General features: G+C 48.6%; 1 protein-coding gene across 3 annotated transcripts in view; it reads right to left on the reverse strand.

The window, feature by feature from the left end:
• Window positions 1-25,522, reverse strand: part of ANKRD6 (ankyrin repeat domain 6) — a 256,275-nt gene that overhangs the window by 85,201 nt on the left and 145,552 nt on the right. Inside the window, exons 2-12 of one of the 3 annotated variants that reach the window (XM_049695476.1) lie at window positions 24,317-24,415; window positions 21,881-22,210; window positions 17,404-17,502; window positions 15,655-15,753; window positions 11,953-12,051; window positions 10,463-10,561; window positions 7,967-8,065; window positions 6,655-6,732; window positions 2,089-2,193; window positions 620-754; window positions 126-311 (exon numbers count right to left, since the gene is read on the reverse strand). In XM_049695476.1, coding sequence (XP_049551433.1) covers window positions 126-311; window positions 620-754; window positions 2,089-2,193; window positions 6,655-6,732; window positions 7,967-8,065; window positions 10,463-10,561; window positions 11,953-12,051; window positions 15,655-15,753; window positions 17,404-17,502; window positions 21,881-22,165 — 1,284 coding nt within the window. In that variant the 5' untranslated portion in view covers window positions 22,166-22,210; window positions 24,317-24,415. The remainder of the gene's footprint in view (window positions 1-125; window positions 312-619; window positions 755-2,088; window positions 2,194-6,654; window positions 6,733-7,966; window positions 8,066-10,462; window positions 10,562-11,952; window positions 12,052-15,654; window positions 15,754-17,403; window positions 17,503-21,880; window positions 22,211-24,316; window positions 24,416-25,522) is intronic. The other 2 variants (XM_033418817.2, XM_004264818.3) reach the window with 2 other exon arrangements.

The raw sequence follows: 25,522 nt of genomic DNA on the forward strand, positions 1-25,522 counted from the left end.
CTTATCTTCAAAGCTCATGCCTTCTGTAGTCACCACCGAAAGTGGACATTAGCCCCCAGCAACAGGGTTACACAGACACCTCGCTTACAGCCTACAGTCCTGCCCTGACAGGGCCCGGCAGGTACCTGCATCACTTTGCCGTCCTTGCCCCGGTACAGCGTGTAGAGCTGGTACGCTCTGAACTCGTGGGGGGCACCTGGGGGTGAACAGCGATGCCTGGGCCTCTTTTTAGGGTGACTGTGAGTGTGCAAGCTCTTCTGCTGTCCAGGCTGCTGGTCTGCTGGTGGGGTGGGGTCAGAAAACGCTGACGCCTGTGGGAGAGAAGGCGACAGCCACCGTGAGCGCCGTGACATCTGCGAGCCTGATGCCCAGCCGGTGGCTCCCGTCCGGCCCGCCTTGCTAGTCTCTCAGCGTTCTACGCCAGGTACGTGTCAGAAGAGTTGTACCAGCATGCTTACCTTGTGTCCACAGCCGGCCAGGGCTGAGTTCTGTGCTCTGGCTGCAAACCAGCAAGCAAGCCACGTGCAGTGGCTTTTTAGCTGCTGGGCATGACGCTACCCCAGGGCCCTCCGCCAGCCCTCCTCCCAGCCCTCTTGGCAGCTCTCACGTGCCTCCTGACCTTGGGCCTTGACTTTTTCTGCCTGTTGTCCTTTGCTCTGGGCTCCGGGGAGGCAGACAGGAAATCTTCTCTGGACTCTTCTTTTCTGGGTACAGCCTGTTCACTGCTATGGGTGTCTCCTGCTGAGACACTTCCCTACAGAGGAAAAAAAGCCCAGAAACCTCTTCTACTTGATCCCCCAGCCTTTTTCAATAACGGCATAAAATTTCCCAGCCTCCATCCACTGAAGGATCCCTGGGAATCTTTTCCAATGACAAATTTCAGACATAGGAAGCACTGCTTGGTGGATTTAACTGAACACCTGTGCTTTTCCTGGTGAGTTGAATGTTTGGTTTTTCATTTATTAGGTGCCAAACTAGATGTTGCCTTGGGTCTAACTCTATGTTCTGCAACTTTAGGAACGTAGTACACACAAAACACCTCAGCATTAGAGATTTTTTGGTCCTTTACATTTCAACAAAAAGACAACGCCACTCATTCTTTGATCTTGGACCCTCACAATTCAGAGGAGAGTGAGAGCCTTCTGAAATGAAAAAAAAAAAATCACATTTCTGGTCCTTGTGAGAACTTTTACAAGTTAATATGTACAATTCACACACAGGAACCAATGCGAGTTACAATGCCTTAACCCTGGAAACTGGTAAGATTTTCAAACAGAGAGAAAAACAAATAGTTGGTATAAAATTTTATGTGCCAGAAGTTGTCTCTATATCCTAGTCTTCTTCTTCCTGGGAGAGTTGAAAGGCATGGTTCACTCCAGGGCTGCTGTGCGCAGCTGTGCAAGCTGTTCACTGCACAAAGGCACCTAGCCGAGGGCATGAGTGGGCCTGAGGGAGCTGAAGTCCACCTTGGGCTCTATTCACCATACGTGCCCTGTGCTAGGCGGGTCTGCCCAGAAGACATCTTTTGCTAATTTGCACAGAGGAGCCGTATGGGCTAGCACAGCCTCTGCTCACTCCCTAAGCGGAAGGAGAGGCAACAAGCTACGCCACTGGTCCTCCAACTGTAGTCCACATTGGAATCACCTGGAGGGCTTATTCAAACACATTTTGCTGGGCCCTACCCCAGAGTTTCTGATCCAGTGGGTTTGGGGTGAGGCCCCCAAATTTGCATTTCTACCAAGGCTCCAGGTGACAAGCGGATCCACATTTTGAAAACCTCTGCTCTACATGATGAAGGGTGCGGTGCCAGAGAGGCTGTGCTGTCCACATGGAAGCGACAAGGCCACGGATGCACAGGGCTCGCAAATACAGCCACACAGGGTGCTGGAAAAGATGGGCGGCATGGGAGTACACGGCCTGAAATCGTGGAGAGGAGAAGACAAGAGGCCAGAAGGAAAGACGGACAAGATTTGAAGGACCCCGAGGAAAGGAGAGACAGAGGAGGGCCCGGCAGCTGCCAGACGCACCCGGAGGAGGCAGGGAGACAGTTTCCCACCCTGGAAGTGGGCGGGAGGGCTACCCCCCCACCTTGCTTTGTGCCACATCATCTCTCGGCACAGACTGAGCTCTCCTCTCTTCCTTGAGCCTCTCTCTCTTTTTCCTCAGGCTTCGCCCACGACTGAAGCGCAAGACCTGAAGGAGGCAAGAGGCATCGTTACAAACCACTGGTGTGCGCGGACCTAATGGAGCCTCCAGCCGAGCGGCGGAGGGGTGGGGGGGGGACCGGGCGTTCACATCAAACAAGCGCCTCTAGACCACCCACTATGCCTCCTACATCCTGTGCTGGGCGCTTAGGGTCCCAGAGACGGCAGGACATCATTCCTGACCTTGAGCTCACGGTCTAGGACAGCAACACTAACAGGCACTTAGCGATGGGCCAGGGCATCCACGTAGGTGTGAGCAGGCCGTGCACGGCTCAGCTCCAGGGAGCATGGCTCACATAGACTAGGATGTGAATGGTGTCCCCTGGAGTTGTGCGACACAGCAGCCCTGTGCCAGGCACGGTCTATCTTGGGACACTGGACCTGATGTAGCCCATCAGATTTTCTCTTGGCCAAACTGTATCCAAGTCATATTCAAACATAACTTTAATTCGAGCCTAACTGAGATGTACCTGTGAGCCATGGTACCAACCACGGGGCAGGAGTCTCTTCCCCCAAAAGAAGGCTGTGGTCTGCCCCTTCAAGGGCAGAGAGGTGGAATGGACACAGGCAAGTACACGTGGGACCCCACAGGCCCAGAGGGGCCCAGCAGTAGCTAGCTGGGGATCTTCAGGCAAGTGATTTGACCTCTCTGTGCTCTGTCTTCTCAACTTGAGAATGGGGAGCTGCCGGAATTAACCGAGACAACGTAGGTGGCCGGCGCGCCTTGGACCAGTGGTCCCTGGGGGTGTCTCCACCTGCCTGGGGGCCTTAGAGTGCTCAGCTGGAAGAGATGGTTAATCACGGAGTGCAGACCTGTGCGCTAGTGGAAACCTGCAATCCCTGGCTCAGGTCCACACCCTTCTCCTCCAGACTCCCTACTCCTAGTTCCAGGGTTCACCCCCCTTAAAAAACCCAAGGGGGTCCAGACGGTGAAAGCACTTTCAAGGCCACACTATCTTTCTGCAATAAAACAATATTCCACTGTCTTCTTATACAGATAGATAAGGGCTCTCTGAAGTTCAGCCTAGTGTTTTGCATCTCAATGTCAGACTTCCTTCTTGTGTTCATTAAATTCAAGTGACACATTAGAGGACAAAAAAATCCTCCACGGGCAGTGGGTACCTCCTAAATGGAGAATTCCTGACAATACCTGCCTGCAGCTGAACCGGATTTTTAAATTATATACTCATCCCCTAAAGCCAGCAGTTCTGGAAGTGTCCAGGGACCCGAGTCCGTGAGGTTAAGATTATTTTCATAATATTACAACAACATTGGCATTTCTCATGCTCATTCTCTCATGAGTGTACTGTGGTGTTTGCCAGAAGCTACGTCAGTGACATTACAATAGACTGCAGGCAGCAATAAAAGATGTCAGAATTCTAAGACAGTAAGGACATGAGCAAACAATGTCAAACAATGCTACTCTTCTCATTTTTGTTTTGAAAAAGTTCTTTTTCACAAAATGATGCTATTTATGTTGCTACAAAATGGACTTATTTTTAAATGAATATCTTTAATATTTCTAAATTTTATTTTCAAATACGGTAATTATTGATAGATATAAACTCACATAAACAGAGCTCTTTATGGGCCTCCGTAATATTTAAGGAAGTAAAAGGGTCCTTAGACCAAAAAGGTCTGAGAACCAATGTCCTCAGCTAAATTTTAGACTCAGTAAGAAGTCGAGTCTGATGAAGGGAAGTAAGGCCCGTTGCTCATCTGCTTTATAGACACTTAGAACAGGACACAGCTCCAGAATCAGCCTGAAATTCACTTTCCAAAGCATCTGTGAACCACATCAATCAAAAATAAGAAGTAACACTCACTTCACCCAAACACAAAATAATCAGAAAAATTCCATGTTATTAGCCAATGAAAACAACTCTGCATGGCTCACAGCCTTTCTCAGGCCATCCACCAAAGGTACCATCATCAATCTTTCCCACTTCACAGAAGTCAGGAAATATTGATCTTAAGGCCTCGGAAAGAAGTATCCTCTTAGTACTGCTGTGAACCATCGAAATCCATGGTCAACTAGGTGCCAAGGCAAGGGGATTTCTCGTTTCAGATAAGACCATTTCTATAACCACAGATCAACAGGACAGTATGCATGCAATTTTACGCATATTCCAAAGCTTTTTCTTTGCACTGAAAATAAGGGTTAGTATGTACAATTATGTAAAAAAAACAAAAACTAAAAATATCCTATTTATTTGCTATTCAATATGGGTGTGGAAAAACTAGCTTAAGTCTTTTTTTTTTTTAATGGAAATGCTAAAGGAGAACCACATAGGAAAATAGTCCACAAGACAGCTTTATCCCTGGGAATCGAGATTCCTGGGCTCTGGAAGATAAATGACAGGCAGGTTAAAGGCACATCAATCCTCGTGTGCCGGGGGACCCTCCATCCCACAAGACTTGATGATCCTCACGTGGCTGAGCACAGAGCTAGCTGTCCATCAAACTGCCAGGCACTGAAATGCCAGGTAACTAACGGATTCTGACACTTACATAGCACCCTGTCCTCTTTTTTTTTTTTTTTTTTTTGCGGTACGCGGGCCTCTCACTGTTGTGGCCTCTCCCGTTGCGGAGCACAGGCTCTGGACACGCAGGCTCAGCGGCCATGGCTCACGGGCCCAGCTGCTCCGCGGCATGTGGGATCTTCCCGGACCGGGGCACGAACCCACGTCCCCTGCATCGGCAGGCGGACTCTCAACCACTGCGCCACCAGGGAAGCCCCCCGACCGTGTCCCTTTTGATCTGCAAGAGACTAGCTTTTTTTTTTAAAATCAGGATTCCCAAAGGTGATTCTGCTGAGGATTTGTTTGCAAACAGCTAGGCAGAGGTGGAGCCTTCTTCCAAAGGAGCACCCGACTCGCACCTGTCAGGAGCTCTGTGGATTTCCAGAGCCCACTGAGAAGGACCTTCTCCACACGCAAGAGAGTGATTGATTTTGCAAGAGACAAAAATCTTAACCATTTCCAGAAACTGCTAGGTATATCAGGCATGTTTTTAAAACTTAAATGGAATCAAGGCCGTGCAGAACCCCAGGCTGGCTGGGATTGGGCCATGGCGCAGCAGGCTGGGGTCCGGACTCTCCCTCTGGCTCCCTAAGACTTTGTCTTCCTGCAGCATTAGCCAGAATAAGGTGGAAAACCAATCAGTGTTTGCTCTAAGGTAAGAGACTAGCTCTAACTGGGAAATAACCTAAATGTCTAACATTAAGGAAATGGTTTAACAAGATACTGAACAGCAACCAAAGAAAGAATATTATGCTTCCACTGTGATAAATAACTGTAAAGACTACAGAACAGTTTCCTATTACACTTAGGATAAAGGGCATAATACCAAAGAGTATACACATTGTGGACACAACTATATAAAAATTGTGTGTCTGTGGAAGGTACTATAAACAGTTATTTCAGGGTACTAAAATTATAAATAGCTTATAAGTCATCACTATTAAATTTCTTTGTGACTTAGATCGTTTCAACCTCAACTAAGATATCAGTCATCTTCTTAAATTGAATGATGACCAATATACCATTATTTAATAAAAAATGAGAAAACTATACGGTACTCAACTGCCTCTAGTGGACATTTACGGCTTTGTCTGCCCAGACGGATGCCTCATCCCACCTCTGTCTGGGAAATACTTCTCTTCTAACCACGTGGTCAAACGGATGCCACCATCTTCCTAAAGCACCTCTGCCCCACCTGTTCCGGGCATTTGCCCCAAGCTCGCCAATCATGATCTTCTCCTACAATGTTTTACTGTTTTTATTTATTTTTTGGCCGTGCCGCACTCCATGTGGGATCTTAGTACCCTGACCAGGGATTGAACCCGCGCCCCCTGCATTGGAAGCACTGAGTTTTAAACCACTGGACCACCAGGGAAGTCCCTCCTATGACATTTTTTTTTTTTTTTTTTTTTTTTTTTTTGCGGTATGCGGGCCTCTCACTGTTGTGGCCTCTCCCGTTGCGGAGCACAGGCTCCGGATACGCAGGCCCAGCGGCCATGGCTCAAGGGCCCAGCCGCTCCGCGGCACGTGGGATCTTCCCGGACCGGGGCACGAACCCGTGTCCCCTGCATCGGCAGGCGGACTCTCAACCACTGCGCCACCAGGGAAGCCCCCTCCTATGACATTTTAAACTGGAACTTTTCCCTGGCTGGGAAATTATGATTCAGGAAACTGGTTGTGACAATGATCCAGCCACAGAGAGGAAATGATGCCCATGTGTGAGAAGAGCCTGCTGGGCCTGAGATCTCTGGTTCCAGGTATCCTGGAGGCTCATGTGGATTCCTACACTTCCTGCTGCCTGGACAGTAAGCCCATCTGCCCCCTTCTTAAGTTGGTCTGAATTGGCTTCAGTAGATGGCAACCGGGGAATCCCAACGACCCTGCTGACCCCGCATAATCAATACAATGGAAAATGCAAAAAATCCTACCTGGGGCGCTTTAGTGAGGAGGAGAGCAACTTCCGGGTTATTGTGGTAGCGGGCAGTCTCCAGTGGAGTCCGGCCTGCCTAAGGAAAGGCAAAGGGAGGACCAGTGAGTACGGAACAGCAGCCCCACGCTCGCACAGCCCAGCGGGGACAGCTCTCCCAGGAACTAGCAACCCGGTCACACCAGCACCTACACATGTGCTCAGCAAAACACAACCGTGCATGTGACATGGTCCTGCTCTTGAGTCTCATCCATCCAACGGGGAGCCCAGTCACACCTGAGGACACAGGCACACGGGCTAAGTGCTGACCAGGTGAGCAGTAGGTGTTCTAAGAGACAATGGTCAGGGGCACTGCTCACCCAGGAAGGCTTCCTGGAAAAGGGATTGAGGGAGGTAAACAAAACAAAACAGATGGGGTCAAGGTGGAACATGTCACTTGAGAAAACACAAAGCATCATAAAAACCCAGCCAAGCGATACATCTTCCGGGAGTACAATGGAGAAAACACCTGGAAGGGCGGATCAGGGCCCAGCCACAGAGTCTCAGGAACTGGACTGTGAAAAACATTTAGGAAGCTATGGCCATAACAGAGACTCTAGAAAGATTAAAGCCCATACCAGGAGTTGAAAACAGTGGGATTCAAAGGAAGGGAAAGGTGCTCATGGCATCATGGGAGAGGTACCACCAATCCAGGTACTAGAGCTGGGAGGGGGGACTACCAGCCTCGACACCCCCAACTCCCCAGACAACTGTTCCACCCCCAGTGTCCCCCGAGTCTGTGCAATTTCAGGAGCACAGAGATCACAGGCCAACCTCGAGGAAGAGAGGGTGCCTGAACTGGTGCCTGCTATAGGATGAGAGGGGGAGGGGAGGAGGGAGACATTGAGAGAGAGGGCATGAGAGAAGGTGATTTTAGAGAGAAAGCAGTTGGAGTTTTGAGGAAGATTAGCCTGGTGGCCATTTTTCTGAGGACTACATCTGTTTAAAAGGCCTGGAACTCACTTTCGGTAACATCCACTTGCCAGTTTACTTACACACCCCTGACCCTTTTTCATGCCAGGACATGCTCGCTGAGTTGTCTGAAGATGAGCCCTCAGGATTTGTAACTCGTGGGGCTGCTGAGAGCAAGGGTCCCCTCAAGTCCACCCCCGCGGGCCCCAGGATCGTGGGGGCAGTGCCGCCGCATGGTCTTCCCGAGCGAGCCTGGGTGAGGCTGTGCTCTGGAGTCCGCAGGGGGTGGGGCAGCAACAACAGGCCCTGATCCAGAAAGGGGTGGGAACACCTTTAGAAACCACTGTTGCAACTCCACTTACGTTATTGACAATGGTCCCATCTGCTCCGGCTTCCAGTAGGATTTTAACCACCTTCTTGTGATTTAGGGCAGCAGCAATATGAAGTGCTGTGTCTCCAGCCTGAAATTAATAAGAAGAAAGCCGGCTAAACCCCATCGGATCGTGGCCCACAGGCCTCTGGCGTTTTAATTCCATGGCCTGGCGGTGGCTTTTCAAAGTCAAACTAAAATCTGTCTTAGACTGACTGACCATGGCTAAAGTGTTATGTGGTTCTTTTATTATTTTTAACTCAATTCATTTTTTATTTTTAAAATTTATTTTATTGAAGGATAGCTGATGTACAATGCTGTGATAATTTCTACCGTATGGCAAAGTGATTCCATTTTATAAATATATATATTCTTTCATGTTCCTTTCCATTATGGTTTATCACAGGATATTGAATATAGTTCCCTGTGCTATACAGTAGGACCTTGTTGTTTAAATGTGGTTCTTTTGAAAGAGACTCTGCAACTGAATGAACTTATGCACGAATACCACATTCCTTTCTGAGTGGAGATGCCAGAAATCACAGGACAGGATTAAATGCAGGGGGCAAAGTCATGCTGGGCCTGGGTTGCTGGGAATGGTGGGACCTGACCTGAAAGGCAGGATCACAGGCAGGTAGCCAGGAGCTCTGGACCCTGTCCCTCTGCCCAGGCAGGGGGTGGGCAGAGAACCCCTTGGTTTCTGAATTAGAATGAGCAGAAGCTTCAAAGATGGCTACTTGCACAGGCCCTGGAGTAATATCCCAGCCCTGCAGCCATCCTCAGGGATGTGAAAGGGCCACCTGGAATCATCCTGCAGGCCAGGGTGTTTTGTTTGGGTGGAGTCACTGAGAATCAGTATTCGCTTAACACCAGATGTTTTCAAACTCTTACCAAATAGCCTGTAAGTTTTGTGTTGTTGTTGTTGTTTTTAACAAAAAAATATTTCAATCAACTGTGAAAGAAGGCTATGTCAAATGCAGCTTGGTGGGCCAGTTCCACATGCAAACTGTTTTTAATTCCCAAACAGAATGACATAAATAAGTCAGACCAATATAGAAGTGAAATCATTCATTCGTTCCTGGCAGGTGAACAAGTAAAGCATGAAAATCCCGCCATCCCAAGGCCCTCCTTCTCTGCTAAGTAGCCGAAGAAAGCGTTCATTTCATTCCTGAGTCACCTAGTTGTGTGTTTTGAGGGAAGCCCTGGAGCAGTGGTTTCCAGTCTCGCCTGCTCATTGGAATCAGCTGGGAAGCCTTAAAAACTACTGATGCCTGGGTCCCACACAGACACTGATTTAATTGGCCTGGAGTGTGGCTTGGGTCTGATGATTTCCCAAAGCTGGCAGGTGACTGTAATATACCACCCAGGTTGAGAAGCAGCACTGGTTGGCGAGGGCTGTTTGGGGTAACCTGATGAACCTAGAGTCCATGGCGACGCTGGAGAATGACAGAATTTAGCTATTTTATTAGGTCAGTGGTTCTCAATCCTGTCTGCACACTCAGGCCAGCAGCTTTCTAAAAATACCATTGCCTGGGCTTCCCTGGTGGTGCAGTGGTTGAGAGTCCGCCTGTGGATGCAGGGGACATGGGTTCGTACCCCGGTCCGGGAAGATCCCACATGCCGCGGAGCGGCTGGGCCCGTGAGCCATGGCCGCTGAGCCTGCTTGTCCGGAGCCTGTGCTCCACACAACGGGAGAGGCCACAATGGTGAGAGGCCCGCATACCGCAACAAACCAACAACAACAATAAAATACCATTGCCTGGACCTCACCCCAAGATGTTCTGATCATTTATATTGGGGTGGGACTCAGGAATGGTATTTTTAAATCCTGTTGATTCTAATATGCGGCCAGGGTCAGTAACCACCATTATAGGGTATTTTTAATCTGAATCACAATCTTTTTTTTTTAATTTCAGATTTACGTACCCAAACTCAGAAAAGTCAAACAATGCATTACTTAGGTATAGGTATCAATAAATAACAAGACAACTTTTTAAAAATCCACGTAACTACAAAAATCACATTTCCACAGAACACTAATAATCACAGATTTCAAAACCCCAGTATATGGCATAGATACTGATCAGGTGCCGAACTTTACAGAAAAGAGAGACTCCCCCAGCTCACATAAAGGTGGCAGTTCAGGTAAGAGAACTCAGGAGTCATGAGACACCTAACGCCCTTCCTTATTTACTAAGCCACTCTTTCTTGTGGGTTTCCTTTTTAAAAATCACACTAAAAACAAAACCCACAGCAGGATCTCCAGAAAATGTTCACTATGCAAATGTGGTGATATGAACTGGAATGCTAAGGGCATGCTTTCTCCAGGAGGCCAGATAAACCAGGGCCACAGGAACTCCATGGGTCCTGCAAAGGCCAGCACTGGCCAAGTCCCAGGCTGGGAAAGGACACCGCCCCCCAGCAGCCTCTGCTCCCGTCTGTGCCAACACACCTGCAGGTTAACCATGGGGAGGACACATGCACTGACCTGGTTCTTTTCATGGACAGAACAGAAAGCACTGAGGAGGAGCTTAATGATGGACAGGTGATTATAGCGCGCAGCAACGTGCAAACAGGTGTCGCCTGCCTGCGGACAGAAATCAAACTCTAAGCACAGTCTGAGCAGTTACAAAACAGAGAAGATAAAAAGAAAATATCCTTTAAAAGCTGGCAGGCTAGCATATATTCTTTAGAAGGTAACAGCCTGAATTGTAAGCATCTCCTTTATCACAGACGCTCACTCCACAACTCACAGCCCTTTTCTGTCCGCAGCCCTGCTTTTTCCCCACCATGCAGACTGTTTCAGGTTTCATACACTGGATGCCTGCTCCCCATGAGACCTTCGCAAGAGCTAAGGGAGGCTCTGCTTAGCTGGCATTTACTAAGACTCAGCTGACCCCAGCCTCTCCTAAGACCCGAAGGCTCTGGAGTAACCTGATTAAGACCAACAGCACTGCTTTGGAAATGAGACTTTCCCATCACAGATCCATCATGGCTGAGAGGGCCAGGAGAGCAGGGTGAGCCGTTGGACTTTAAGAGCATGTACTCTAAAAAATTCAAGTGCATCCCATTTTAGTTGGACCCCAGTATCCCATGGGGAGCAATGTAGTCTAGGGAGCTGATGAGGAAGCAATCGTTGAGCATAAAACAGGGCATTCAGAAAAACTCGGGATCAGGACTTTCCTTAGTCCTGCTCCCAGAGAGAAAACAGAACTGGAGACAATGTGGTGACCTTCTGCAGTGCTCCCCTGGCGTTTCCAGTCAAGCTCCAGTTCTGTCTAGAGATGCTGGCCGTCAGCACAACCTTCTCCCCCCGGATTAAGAAGAAACCAAGCTCAAAGCTGAAGTTCAGAGCATTCTCAGAACCACTTTAGATGAGCCTGCCCCCAATCAGAGGGGCCCCGGGCTAAAGCCATTTTTGAGAGAAGCCTCAGATTCTCTTGTCACATGGCTGAGACACGGGCTTCATGAAGGAAATGCAGCTCTGTGGAGGGAGGAGGGATACCCACGGCACCTTGTAGGTCAGGCACCTCTAAGAACTACTGGCCCATCAGCTCGTCCCAAGGATGCCTCAGTAATGGATTTGTAGACGCCGGGCATGGAGCATCAGAAGGCCTCCCGGGTATAGCATCAACCAGTATTTGCTAAGAGTTTTCAGGAAGCCTCTGCGGGCAGAGGCTTCCTGAAAACAATTAGCTTCGTTCCTAAACTCACATGCGAGACACCTGCTGTGCGCAATAAAACAGACTGCAAGGCTGAGAGGCAAGGGAGCAAGGATGGGAGAAAAGCAGTGTTTCCGAGTGTTGAGTCCTCTTCCCATCCCCCTAAAGGACCCCTTAGGAATTAGCAAAAAATGAATACTTTCTCGGCAGCCCCCGAACCCTTTTTACTGTCTACATGTGAACTCTAGCATGCTTGCAGGGTTACTTTCCGAAGCGACATGAGACAGCGCGGGGGAGGTCGGTTTTGTCCACCCACGTTATTTTTGAGGTCGGCGCGGGAGCCGCCCAGCAGGAGGACGCGTGTGCTCTGGGCGTGGCTATTCTGGCAGGCCAGGTGCAGAGCCGTGTTCCCCGCCTGGGAGGGAAGCAGACAGAAGGAAGCACACGTTAGCAACCCCTCCTCCGCGGGCCCTTGCCGGGGCCCGAGGCTTACTCACAGAAGAGTCAAGGCTCACGTTCTCTGCTTCCCGATCGGTGGTCCCAGGGCTTCAGTGGCAAGAACATTTAATTGGGAATCCAAACGGGCAGAAGAGTCACATCACTCATAGAAACCTTGGTTCCAAGATCCTGGCTCTGCCACTTAACTCGTTGCAAGCTACTGGGCAAGGCTCTTAATTGATTTCCTTACCTGTAAAATGGAGCGTGACTCCTACATGCTGAGGCTGTGAGGATTGATTCGGAGAGCCTAGGGGAGCATCTTCTTAATGGCAGAGTGCTGTGCACGTGCACGAGGTTGTTCCTCTTAGCGACAAGAGGAACACAGAGGAGAGCCGTGTTAGGGTGGCTGTTGGTTGGCTACCCTACCAACAGGGTCAGGAAGGCAAACAGGCCACATCCGACACTGCAGGCTAAAGGTTAACAGAATTTGCAAGCCTTTTTAAATCTTGGGTTTTTCTTGAAACATCAAAATTTGAACTACGGACAAGGCCTCCACCCAACAGGCCATAATACAACTGCATCTGTCACTTCCCACACAGATGGAGACCCTCTTGCTTTTGGACTCTACCTTCAAGGTCAAAATGGCAACCAAAGGTCAGAATCATGTCCACAGTAACGTTGCAGAAAGAATTTTTGACAAGAGAACTCTTTGAAACTATGGGAATAAGGCCTGCAAGGCTGCTGCTAACCCCTAGAAAAGCAACAAGAGAAACAGGCAACGTGATTTGGTGTCTGCCTGCAAGGACTCAGGAGATTAAATACATAAGCTCAATGTTTGTTCTGCTGAGCTTAAAAGCTGCGTCAGGCCTGCAGCTGCGGGCTCAGAGCTATCAGCCTGCCTGTTTAGGGCTTTTCCCTGGCCTGCTTTACTCCTGTCTGGATCACACAGCACTGTCTGCCCATACTCAAGGATGGTTTATATTCCTTCCCTTTAAAAAGACGAATGAGTTTTTAAAAATAAAGGGAAACTGTGTGCTGCTGGGTCACTCACTCCCCTCTCACCACCTTAGCTCTAACCAGCCTGGGCAGTCTTCCTTCCTTGCTGTTACCTCCAGGAACGTGGTGAGTTCTAAGCCCGAGAGTTGCGGGAGCTCGTCCGTCAGTCATCAACCCGCGGCTGCAGTCTGGAGTCACCTAGTGGGGGGCCTTTAAATAGACCAGTGCGCAGACGCAACTCTGATGGCCCCGCCCCAGGGGGTTGGGCCAGGCCAATTGGGTGTAGGCACTGAAAGGCCGGCATGCTGGGAAACTCCGCCCCCAACTCAGGGCAAAAAACGGTACAGCTGGTCACCCCAGGCCTGGTCATCAGGTGGGTTTGGTTTTCTCCCCTCTCCCCGTGTTTTTAAAGTTTCCCGGGAGATTTTAAAGCTAGCCGGGTAGAGAACCACTGCTAGCTTAGTCCTCCAAAATGAAGGGTCTGCCCGTGTTTTAAACACTCCGCTCCCTGTGGCAAGGCTCAGGGCTCAGCTTGGTATGATTCTCAGTGCACATAGAGAAGGTTGTCTCAAAGCTGCTGGTTTCGTGGGAGTCATTAAATGTGTTGAATAAATGACTGAAATAAAAGAAATCTGATGGCTGTAGAAATATACCAAAATTTACTTTGCCAATAAAAAAAAATCATTCATGCTGAAAAGCATTTGGATGAAGAAAATGAAAAGACATGGGTTAGAATACAGATTATGGTACATCCATACAATGGAACGTTACTCAGCAATAAAAAGGAATGAACTAATCACACACGAAACAATGTAAGACTCTCAAAACCACTGTACAAAGTGAAAGACGTCAGATGCAAAAGGCTGCAATGTCAAAACCTGAAATTAAAAACAACTGTGACCTAGGTAGATATACATAGCAGGCATTTTCCCCACCCTGAGTAATGAGTACTGATCTCCCAGACAAGGGCTGCTATACTTTGCCGAGTAAGGACCTTTCTTATACAACGGAATATTATTCAGCCTTTAAAAAAGAAGGAAATCCTGTCATTTGCAACAACGTGGGTGAACCTAGGGCAATACACCAAGTGAAATAAGTTAGGGAAAGACAAATACCGTACGATTTCACGTCTACGTGGAATCTAAAAACAGATGGACTGGTAGAAACAGTAGAAAAGTGGCTGCCGGAAGCTGGGGTGTGGGGAAATACACAGAGGTTGGGAAAAAGGTACAAACTTTCAGCTGTAAGATGAACAAGGCCTGAGGATCTAATGCATAACGTGGTGACCACAGCTGATAACACTGTCTTCCATAATTGAAGCTTGTTAATTGGAGAACTTAAATGTTCTCACACACACACAAAAGGTAAATATGTGAGGTGATCAATGTGTTCATTAACACCTGGGAATTATCAAATCATCCCGTTGTACACTTTGAATATCTTACGATTTTATTTGTTGATTATACCTCAATAAAGCTGGGGGGAAAAAAAAGAGAAGGACCTTCTAGAGGCTTCCGCAGAGGCTGTGGCTGGTGCAGAATGGAAGTCCCTCTTCTGGGACGGCACCTCACCTGTGCTTCCAACAGCCCCTGCTGCTTTATCTAGAGAGAGGACACATGGCTTCCCACACAATACTTTTGGGGCCCTGCAGGGGACAGGAGGGAGCGTGGTGGAGACCCACCAGGGCTGGTTTACGGCCCTAATTGTGTCACAAACGAATCACGTTATCTTACAAAAGACTACTAGCTCCCAGCTTAGGCCTCCCTATCCATTAACTGGAAACCACCTACTTCGAGTTGGTATAATGTTCCAGACCATGTACCACCTGGAAGAAATGGAGAGCCACCAGCGTGCCAGGCAGTGAGCCAGGCATTACTGGAGGTGTTACGATGCATGGCTTGCTGCTTTCCTCAAGCTTTCGGCCCCTGAGGGAACCATGAGAAACATCTCACCAGTCAACACAGCACAGAGCTGTGTGCAGTCCAAGAGAGCCCGCTAAAAAACCGCCCGATGGGCCTGTGGGGACTGGGCTGGAGGTCAGTGGGCAGCAAGGAACAGGGTACCCCGAGGGAGGGGGCAGCGGGAGGGGATGGTGAGCCCACACTGCTGTGCAGGAGGTACAGGCCAAGCTCTCCCAGAGAGACAACAGCAACAGAGGCCGAGGCCACTCTGGGGAGGCCCCAGGCAGATGGGCCAGTCTGCTGTGAAGCTTCTAAACTAGTCCAGGGACACACTAATAACGAGCACGGAAGGAGAGGGACGGAGGAGAGAGGGGTGACAGAGGACAACGAGAGAGAGGAGAGGCTGCTGTCCTTTCCTGTCCCCGCAGGACCGCACACTCATAGACCGACGGGACAGCAGGGAAGCCGCAGCGCTCACGGGAGGCCGGGGCCCCAGGTAGGTCCTCCTCCCCCCCACGTGGACCCCGTGCATCGCTCCCACCGAGGAGCTGCAAGCTTTCAATTCCCACCAGGTTCCGCGGCCCTGAGCCCTCGCCCTGCTCAGGGAGAGGAGGCTCCCGCCGGGAAGGCAGGCGGGCGTCCTCACCTGTGGCCGAGGGGATCTAGCACCTGCCGGGCCTCACCTTGTTCTTGGCAAGCACGTTGGCTCCCGCTTTAACGAGCAGCTTGGCAGACTGGCTGAAACCGTGCCAGGACGCTTCATGCAGGGCCGTGTTCCCGTCCTGGGGAGCACACACAGGAGAAAGCACATGAGCTGGGCCCGATCCGTCTCACTGCCGTCAACAGAGCACACGGTACTTCAGGGCACAAGCAGGGGCCTTTCTCCGCCGGGGCTTCTCACCTGAACCACAGAACCCAGGCAGTGATTTGAGTGGTCAGTTTCTCCACTCTTCCAGAAACGGTACCTAACAAGTACCGTTCCAGGTGCGTTCTAGATTTAGTATGTATTACAGTGGATGACTTCAGGCATTAGGGCTTGAGTCTCTCCGGGAACCCAGGGTGAGAAAGGCTCCAGGGCCCATGCACAGCTCATATGTAACAGAAAGTAGCATCAGGAGATACAATGCCCCTTTCTCCCCACCTCTATGGCCCCTGAGGGCCTCCTCTGCTCTGCTCTGGCCCCAGAGAGAACCCTGCAAAGGTCAGGCAAATGAAGAGTCCAGCTTCACAAGTTCCAGGGCCCCAAGGGCAGACAGGTAGATTCCACTGCTCCTTTTTCTTCCCCCAAATCTAATCTCTCCCCGTTTAATCCAAAAGCCTCAGGGCCCCAAACAAATGAGCAGGCACTGAGAACAGTGATCTATCTGTAAATAAGGTAAACGAGTGTCCTCAACGGGTGGTTTTTCAATAGAAATCAACCCATTAAACATAGCTTGTATTTGCTTAACTTACTATTAAAAAAAGACATATTAAGTGCAATGAACTGCATGGGGTGGGACCTGGGATTAGGGGTGAGGGGACGGGGGCACAGAGAGGAGAGATGGAAACGCCCTCCTGGCTGTTCCAGGCCAGGCACAGGGCCGTCAGCTGGGGGCAGTGCAGGGACAGTGTCCAACTGCGCCCAGGCTCTGGCTTAGACATTCATTCAACACAGTAAGCCACGGGCCTGACATTGCTGACACCCACAGGGGAAGTCTAGGGTCTCGAGGGCTGTACCAAAGGCCAGGTGATGGGAATGGTGGTGGCGGATATGTGGCCCGGAAGCAGGAAGCAGAAGGAAGAGTGAAGGGGGTCCCGGGTGGGAACACTTCTGGGTGCTGGTAATGACCTCCTTCTTGATGTGGGGGCTCACACAGATGAGCTCAGGCAGTGCAAACTCACTGAGCTGCACACGTATTAGTTGTGCACCTTTCTGTATATGTATGTTACACTGTAATAAAAGGTTGTTTAAAAAAAGTGGACAGAGGCCAGATTGCACTTAATTGCAAAGTCCTATGTTTTAAGATGGTTTGACAATTTAAAAACACTGGGACAATTTAAAAACACTATGTCATTGGGATTTTTTAAAGACTTGATTTTGCTTATTTTCTCTTCCAGTGTAGTTTAAATAAATTAACTCACTCCGTTATCTTAAAAAAAAAAAAAAAAAGGAAACAGGCTGGGGCACATCCCTTCCCCCACCCAGGCCTCCAAAGGTCACTAATTCTAGACTTTTTTTCTTCACCATTTATATTTATGTGGTTGCCCACTGCTGCCACAGAACAGAGGGATGAGTTTTTTAAAAATTCAATATCAGATACTCTTTCAGAGGAACCCTGGGACGATTTCCTCATGTTAAGGCATGAGAGCTGACTCAGGAATGACAGCAGCTCACGAGCTCGGCAGGTCCCAAAGAGGGTCCTCAGGCTGACCCGTCCCACTTCCCTCCTCACCTTGTCCTGTCGGTCCAGAGCACAGCCCTCCTGGATGAGCGCCGCGATGACCTCGGTGTTCCCCACCACCGTGGCCCGGTGCAAGGCGGTCTGATCCCCCTGCGGGTGGTGGGGAGACAGGGACAGCAGTCAGCCCTCCCCGGCCCCTCACCACTCTCTCCCTCCCTCTACCCGACACAGGGACATCCCCATCACCGCGCGCCAGCCGGGCTTGGTGGGCTGGTTAGTAGACAGTGCATGCCTGGAGAGTCATTTTGTTCACAAACTCAGTGGTAACCCTAAGCCAACTGCAGAACAGCCCTGGGCCACAGAGCCGACCTCTGGATGAGGGCCACGCCAGGGGACGGCAGTGTGACTGTCACATCTGTGAAGACTGGGTCAGCGGGCTGGGCTGTGTGCTGTGCAATGGAACCAGCAATGCCTGGAATCTCTACTCCCTGCGGAGGCCTCCCGTTCCCCAGGGTCAGAGGACTCACTGGCCTGCTCTGTCAGCTAGTGGCACTCACGACCGGACAGCGGGTGTACGTGTTGATTGGCCCTGGCCTAGAGCAATGCAGGGGTTACGCTAGGACATCTGAGGAGGCCAGGGGCTCAGGCTGTCACTGCACGTCTCTCAGAAGCCTCTTCTGATGTTTAAGGACAGCATCCTCGCTGATTTATGCTGCATTTGACCCCCTTCTCTGTGATCAGATTCCTGGGATTGCTGACCTGCTTTTTCTCTGTCAGGGCGCCAAAGGGAACTTGACTCTTCCCCTAATTGCAGTTGAGAGAAGGACTGAAATCCCAGAAGTAAGACCGTCAAGTCTGTAGCAAGAGAGAGTTCTGAAGTCTCTGAGGGCACATCTTATCTCTGACAGGCACTCAGGATATCAAGTCCAGCCTGGGGCGCAGGCTTGAATGGGGAGATGCGTGAACGGTGTGGAAAACTCCTGGTGGGACGGAAGGGGCGCAGGGCAAGGGGGTCAGGAGATGTGCGTCACGCATAGCCTTGGGAGACACCTGTCAGCTTGCTGGACTTCAGGTTCTTCACCTGTGAAAGGAGGCAAGGTCCCTCCCTGCCCTTCTTGGGGTCTATGATGTGGTTGGCAAGAGTTTTACATAAACAGTTTTCTGGTGGAACACTGGAGGGGCAAAGGACATGCCCTGGGGCACTCCTGGTCCTTAGCTGGAGAGAGGAAAGACAATTAGAAGACAGAAAACATGGAGGATTTTTAAAGAAGGATGCACTGCTACCTATAAACTGCCTTAATCAAATGCTGATTCTACTTACATCCCTGGAACCTGTAACAAATGACAATGCACTTTAAAAGCACTTAATCCAAAAAAAAGTTCTGGGGATGGATGGTGGTGATGGTTTTGTAACAATGGGAATGTACTTAATGCCACTGAACTGTACACTTAAAAATGGTTAAGATGGTCAATTTTATGTTATGTATAGTTTATGACAGTAAAAAAGTACTTAATCCTATTTAAAAACCAAATTCACATTCTTAAAATTTTTAAAAATCTCCCTTTAAAAATCCATGAGGGGAGGGACTTCCCTAGTGGCACAGTGGTTAAGAATCCACCTGCCAATGCAGGGGACATGGGTTCGAGCCCTAGGTCCGGGAACATCCCACATGCCGCGGAGCAACTAAGCCCGTGCGCCACAACTACTGAGCCTGTGCTCTAGAGCCCGTGAGCCACAACTGCTGAGCCCACGTGCCACAACTACTGAAGCCCACGCACCTAGAGCCCGTGCTCCACAACAAGAGAAGCCACCGCGATGAGAAGCCCGCACACCGCAACTAGAGAAAGCCAGCACACAACAACAAAGACCCAACACAGCCAAAACAAAAACAAAAAAAGAAACATGAGGGGAAATGATTTTTATTTTCTTCCTTATACTTTTTAATACTTTCCAACATTTTACACATATAATTTCTAGCATCAGGAAAAACCGCTATTTATTAAAAGTCTAAACTGTACCAATATACCAGGAAAGGGACTGTCCATGTCTCAGCTTTTCTCACTGTTCATTCTGCAGTGATGGATCCAGACCTCCACCCTCCCATTACCATGATTCCATCCACTGTCCACTGCATTCTGTCACCAAACCCTCCCCTTGGTATCCTAAGCTATTATTCCCATTACAAATTAGCTTTAGCCTTGGTTTTCTTCTCACCCACCTTTCCAAGACCCCTTACTCAAAGAGGACCCTTTCTGTGTGCCATGCAATCAAAAGCAGAACATGGCCACTGGGTCAGTGTTTGCACAAGGTGTGCGAAGCCATCACACGTCGTCTTCAAACAACTCAGGAAGTGTTTCCAGATGAGGTGTACTTAGTAATCATGAAAAATTGCCCAGTCTTAACTTTTTAAAACTTCTATAAGAATCTCCCAGACTGCCTGTTTCTCTACCAGCATGGTGATGGGTTTTCCCAAAATGGACCCCAAGTGCAATTTGTTACTGACCTGATAAGAAATGTGGTGCCCTGTTCTCAGCAACAGAAGTGAGGCTGCAGCCCCTCCTTCAGGGTAAACACTGACTCAGTCAGATTTCTAATCATTAGAGGCCTTTTACTATCCCCACAAGCTGCCGGCACTCTAACTAGCACTCCTTGGCCCAATCAGAACAACGCTTTTACGTAACCAAATGTAACCATTCTGTGCATGTTCTGCGTAAAGTGTGGGCCGTGTGGGCCACTCTTGCTGCTAAGTCAAGGTGCAGTCTGACCTCAGCCTGGCTTCAAGTCAAATGCTTTTTTGTGTTTCACGGGCTGCCACTAAATCATGAGTTGAGGCAGCTCTGGAGCCAGAATGTCACCAGTATTTATTACTTGCTTTTAGCATGAATCTCCTGTACTTGCTTCCCTGGGGGTAACATTCCTTTGTGAAACTCTAGCTCCACGCAAGAAGCTAAATCTCACTTCTAGTTCAGCCCTTAAACGTCAATTTCCAGGGGGACGAGCAAAACGCGCAAGGAGACCTGACGACCTGGGTGAGGCTATGGTGGGAACAAAGGGTCCTCAGGCACCTGGCACAGGTGTCTCCTTGCGTGTCCCCTTTCCTGGCCCTGCCTGTCTCCAGGCCACAGCCTCCCCTCCATCTTCACACCCCTCAGTCACAGACCTGCTCAAAGCCAGGGTCCTTGCCTCAGGTGTCAGATATGCACGGCTGTGAAGGCCAAAGCCAGCCTTTCCCCACCCTGAGTGGTCCTTGAGCAGGACCGTTAGCTTTGCTCACACCAGGTAGGGTGGGTTTGGAGGACTGGGTGAGACACTTTCTCTAGTACATGAAAACCAGTCACCCTGAAGTTGCCAAGGTGAGCATCACAGGCTGAGAGACACGAAATACATAAGCCAAGGACCACCGCGGGCTGTCTCAGAGCTACTCCCCCCCCAGAACACAACATAAGCAAACACCTGAGACTCTTGATTGAAACAGGGTCAATTACCTGTGAATCAACTCTTCCTCCTATAAAACTAAAACTTACCTTTGAAATATTTCCTCTTTGAAATATGACACAGAAAAGAACAAGATGTATCCTCACTACGTACTTATAACAGACCCAAGCAGCAACTTTGACATAATCTTTATTTCTACATGATCTAAATATCAACCATGAAATTCTGAAACTTTGGAGGAAAAAAAAAAAAAAAGCTAGGAAAAGTGTGGCCCTCTCAACAAAGTTTACTCATTATTTATTCAGCAAATATTTATTAATCCTCTACTACGCCCCAAGCACCGTGGCACCTAATTCTCTCATTTTATTAATTAAAAAAAACTAAGGCCCAGTGCAGTTCAGGGGATAACCAGCTAATCTGGGGTAGCATGGTTGGGGCAGAACTCAAATTGGTAAGGCTTTTTGCGCTCACCCTGAGCTGTTCACAACCTGTGAAGTCAATTGACCTTAAGACAGGCCTTAAAAAGGATCAGGTGCTTCTGTGGGATGGGCTGCCTCTTTATGGCATCATCAAGCTAAGTGTTTATGGCATCATCAAGCTAAGTGACTGAGCCCAGTGCCTTGGCAAGTATAGGCACCTGAGAAGTATTTGTTGAATGACTGACTACAAAGAAAGAAGCAGAAGGAAAGAGCTGAAGCTGGAAACTTGAAGACCCAGCAATCTTGCAGTTTGGCACTTCGGTTTGGAACAGGCAAATCGTGTTCCAAAGGGACTGCAACTGTCTGCAAAGTGCATGAACCGCCAGCTCTCCATTTTTCTAAGACGTCAGTGTTCCTTACTTTGGGATTTCAAACGATTTGCAACCACTGAGGTCTAGAACTTTGTTCTGAAATACTTTTAGTGTTCTCTCCTACATGGCGAAAAAGAGTGAGCACAAGTGTGGGCAGATTCCAAAGCCAAGCTCATGGGAGAAACCCCAGTCATGCAAGGGTGGACCATGCCCCTCTTCAGGAGGAATCCCTCCCAGGTGCCACAGGCAGACATGTTGCAAGGAAGCTCAAGACAGGGTAGGTGCACAAAATGATTGCTGACCTCTTTTTCTCTCTCTGATCTTCCAGGGTTCTTCCTAGCCTTGCTTCTCTGGTTTTTCTTATTTTTCTCTTCCTTCATGCCTTTTACTGTGGCCACGGGGTCCTGGACTATTTCTGAGGTGGGGGCCGTGTGACTGCTCATTGACCAATCAGAGATGGCCTTAGAGCTCCAATGAGAGTTGGCAGGAGGCAAGAGGGAACTTGCCCCTGGAGTTGCATATTCTAAAGAACTGGTTTCCACAGGTTCAAATTCATAATAATCCCACTCCAGGGCACTGGAGGTCATTCTTCAACTAATTCTCAGTCTTTACCATGACATAGAGCACAGTATCTGTAGAACACGAAGTTAGGAGTAAATTCTTCATAACATTAACCTTCTCTATCGCTACCCATCACCCAAGACAGGTAACTTCTGAAATGATTTTTTTCCAATACTTAATCTCCCACCAGCTTCTTTAAAGAGCACTCATAAAGAGTTTTCTTCCTTGACTTCCTACATGAGTTTCAAGGCTGATCAACAAGCACAGTAAACGTATAGAAGACACACATGAACCATATTCTGGCAAATGCATTACTTCAGAACTAGTAAAGATCAATTCTACTTTCTCCATTCCCAGCTGTTTCTACACTGTTTTGTTTTAAGCTACCTGGGAGAAGCAATGTACGCATCGTCTAAACCAAGGGAAAGATGCAAAAAAAAAAAAAAAAAAAGATTTCAATAAGTGAAAGAGTTCCTCTCTGAAAGTAGAGCTGGCTTTCCTTCTGCGGCCATGTCCCCCTTTGGCTGCCTTGGCTCCTGAGTTTTTACTTCCTATCTTGCCTGATATAAACAGCAGTAGTTCTAGAAAGTCAGCATGGCTTTTGCTTCAGGAGAACACAGTGATACTCGCAGCTCAGGACCTGAGACAGGAGTGTTGGGTCAGGATGGGTTAGCATGCCAGGTACTGCAGCCTTGCCGCCGTGGCAAGCAAGGGCTTCAATTATACAGAGAAAACCAGATGCAGCCTGACATATTTGCACCAAGCACTGAATGCCCTGCGTTTCCTGTGGTCAGAATCTCTTCTCTCTCCCTGTATTTTTGCTCCTGTCATGTAAGGATAAGATATAATCAGGTATGTTATGACGGCTACAGTGCAAAGAAGAAAAAAGTGTTGTGACCCAGGGTAGAAATCAACAGCTTAAAGCTAGATCAGCATCTTTTGAAAATAATATCCTTGATGACTCAATAGGTTCCAGATATAACCAGAAATTTATGAATGACACTGACAGGCTTACGCCCGTGTATATGACATACTTGGTTATTTCTTTGTGAATGCTGTCCTTCTCAACTGGTGTGTTTGCCAAGTTTTAGGACATTACACAGAGACTCAAAGAAAACTCGAAGCGCTATGGTAACCCACACCCTAGCCCACCTGAGTGTCTGAAATCTGATAACGTCTGTAACCACAGAGATCACAGGTGAATCTGGAAGGGGTTTATAAATACTAACTCTCCAAGATCCTGTGTTCCTCACAAAAGTTTTCTCCTTTGAGTCCTACTATACAAATTAGAGTTAGAAACAGAATTGAAAGTCTCTGAAAATAGCTTCCAATCAGATTATCATTAGGATATTTTCCTAATAGCTCACTGGGCGGCAATTTACATAATCTTTTCTACATCCCCTTCTTAGAGAGTTCACCCTCTTCAAAGACCCAACAGGGCCACCCTATGCACTCGGTGACCCCATGCCAGCCACTGCTGATTTACTCAGGAATGGATTCTTGACTCCAAAAGAGCCACTGGAATCTCTTTCTAGATAATCTGACTAAAGAAACTCAGAGACTGAGTTTCAATCATGGCAGAGCACCAGAGTGAACTCTTTCTGGAGGCCTCCTTTTTCTCAGATTCCATGAGATCAGTGTGCTGTTGTTTCTTTAAATAGGTCCTTTTTAACTGAATGTATACAGAATAAGAGAAATCAAGGCGAGAAGATAAAAAAATTAAGTTTTTAAGCTTCACCTTTTCTCCAGTTATAAGTTTGGTCAATGACACATTTCCAGCAAGCCTTGCCCATACTCGTGTGTGTGTGTGTGTGTGTGTGTGTGTGTGTGTGTGTGTGTGTGTGTGTGGTGTGCTCCTTCATACTGAGACAGGACACAGACAAGATGCCCTTCGAGGCTCTGCACTTGAATAATACTAGACAGGAAATACTACCACTAGATAGGAACCATGACGGAAAGACCAGCTCACACTCCCAAACTCAACCTTGCTGCTGAGAATGGGGCCCACAGCAGACCTTCAAGAGGAAGTTCTTCCCACCAAGATGAAGCTACGAAGTGCTGGAGAGCATCTCCTACCGCCCCCTCCCTCCCCTCATAGCTAGTTACGTGTTGTGGGATTTGAGGCAGACAAGCCCCCTTGACAACCATGCCCTGATAGAATGATGGCTTCTACTCACATCGTCCTGGACATCGAGGTCGCAGCCAGCCTTCAGCAAGATCTGGACCACAGAAAGATGGCCCTTATTGGCAGCAAGATGCAAGGGGGTCCGGCCATGCTGTTAATGCAGAGCAAACACTGATTTCAGAACAAGACGTCACGCGCTCTTCCCCTGGGGGCGGGGAGCCTAGAGCAAGGTTTGCACAGTGGCGCTCCCCGCCACCCCCACACTCCCCCCCCCCCCGTTCAGTTTGGCAGGAGATTCTTATGGATTCATCCGGAATTCAAGTTTGTCTTGGTTAACCTTGGCTATCGGCACTGTGATCAAGGAACAAAACATGCTCAAAATGTGGAGACTTCCCTTAGTGCATAATTTCCACTCCCCGCTCATCCAACCAGCAAGTAGGAAAGTGAGGGCTTTCAAGTTTTCTCTTATTTCCCCACTGGTTTGATAGTCAGGGATGGTGAAGTGGCCACAGTGAATCTGATGGGGTAAGAGATGGGAGAGCAGCAAAGAGTCAAGCTAATCAGCCCCGGAGAAGTCTAGTTAGTAATTCCTCAAAACTGAAACTGATGGACAAACCGTTAGAACACATTCTCCCCTCTTTAGAAACAAATTTTTAAATTACAAAGTATTTCAGCCATTCAAAAATATGAACATTTAAAAATGTACACAACCACCAATCACTTTAAGAAAAAATTAGAGAAACCGTAGCCATTCCTCGTGAACCCCTCCCAGATCTCATTTCCCCTCAGCCCCGAGGTAACCGCTCAGTTTGGGATGCGTCATTCCTGTCCCTTTTATTACACTTTACTACACGTTTGTAGCCACGCATAATAGATGAACATCGTTTTGCTTGTCTTCAAACCTTACATAAATGGTATTAAACTGTACAGTGTCATTTGGCAATTTGGGGGGTCCAACATTATATTTTTGAGTTTTTTAAAAATATTGTCACATCATTCACTCATTCTCCCACTGATGGGTTCCAGGTTGTTCCCAGTGGCTGGCAGAACACACGTGAGTGCACGTCTCCTGTGCACCTGAGCAGGCTTCTCAGCCCTGCTGGTGGGTCACAGAGATGACCGTTCCCTGCAAGCGGGCTCCTGAGCTGTGACACTGAGGGTCGCACTCAGAATAATCCTCTTCAGTGTAAATCAGTTTCCATCTAGAACTGACCTTGCCAAACGCCTAATTCTCCAACTTTTGAAGGAGCCATTATGT

This window comes from Orcinus orca, chromosome 12 (genome assembly GCF_937001465.1).
Source record: "Orcinus orca chromosome 12, mOrcOrc1.1, whole genome shotgun sequence".
Taxonomy (NCBI): domain Eukaryota; kingdom Metazoa; phylum Chordata; class Mammalia; order Artiodactyla; family Delphinidae; genus Orcinus; species Orcinus orca.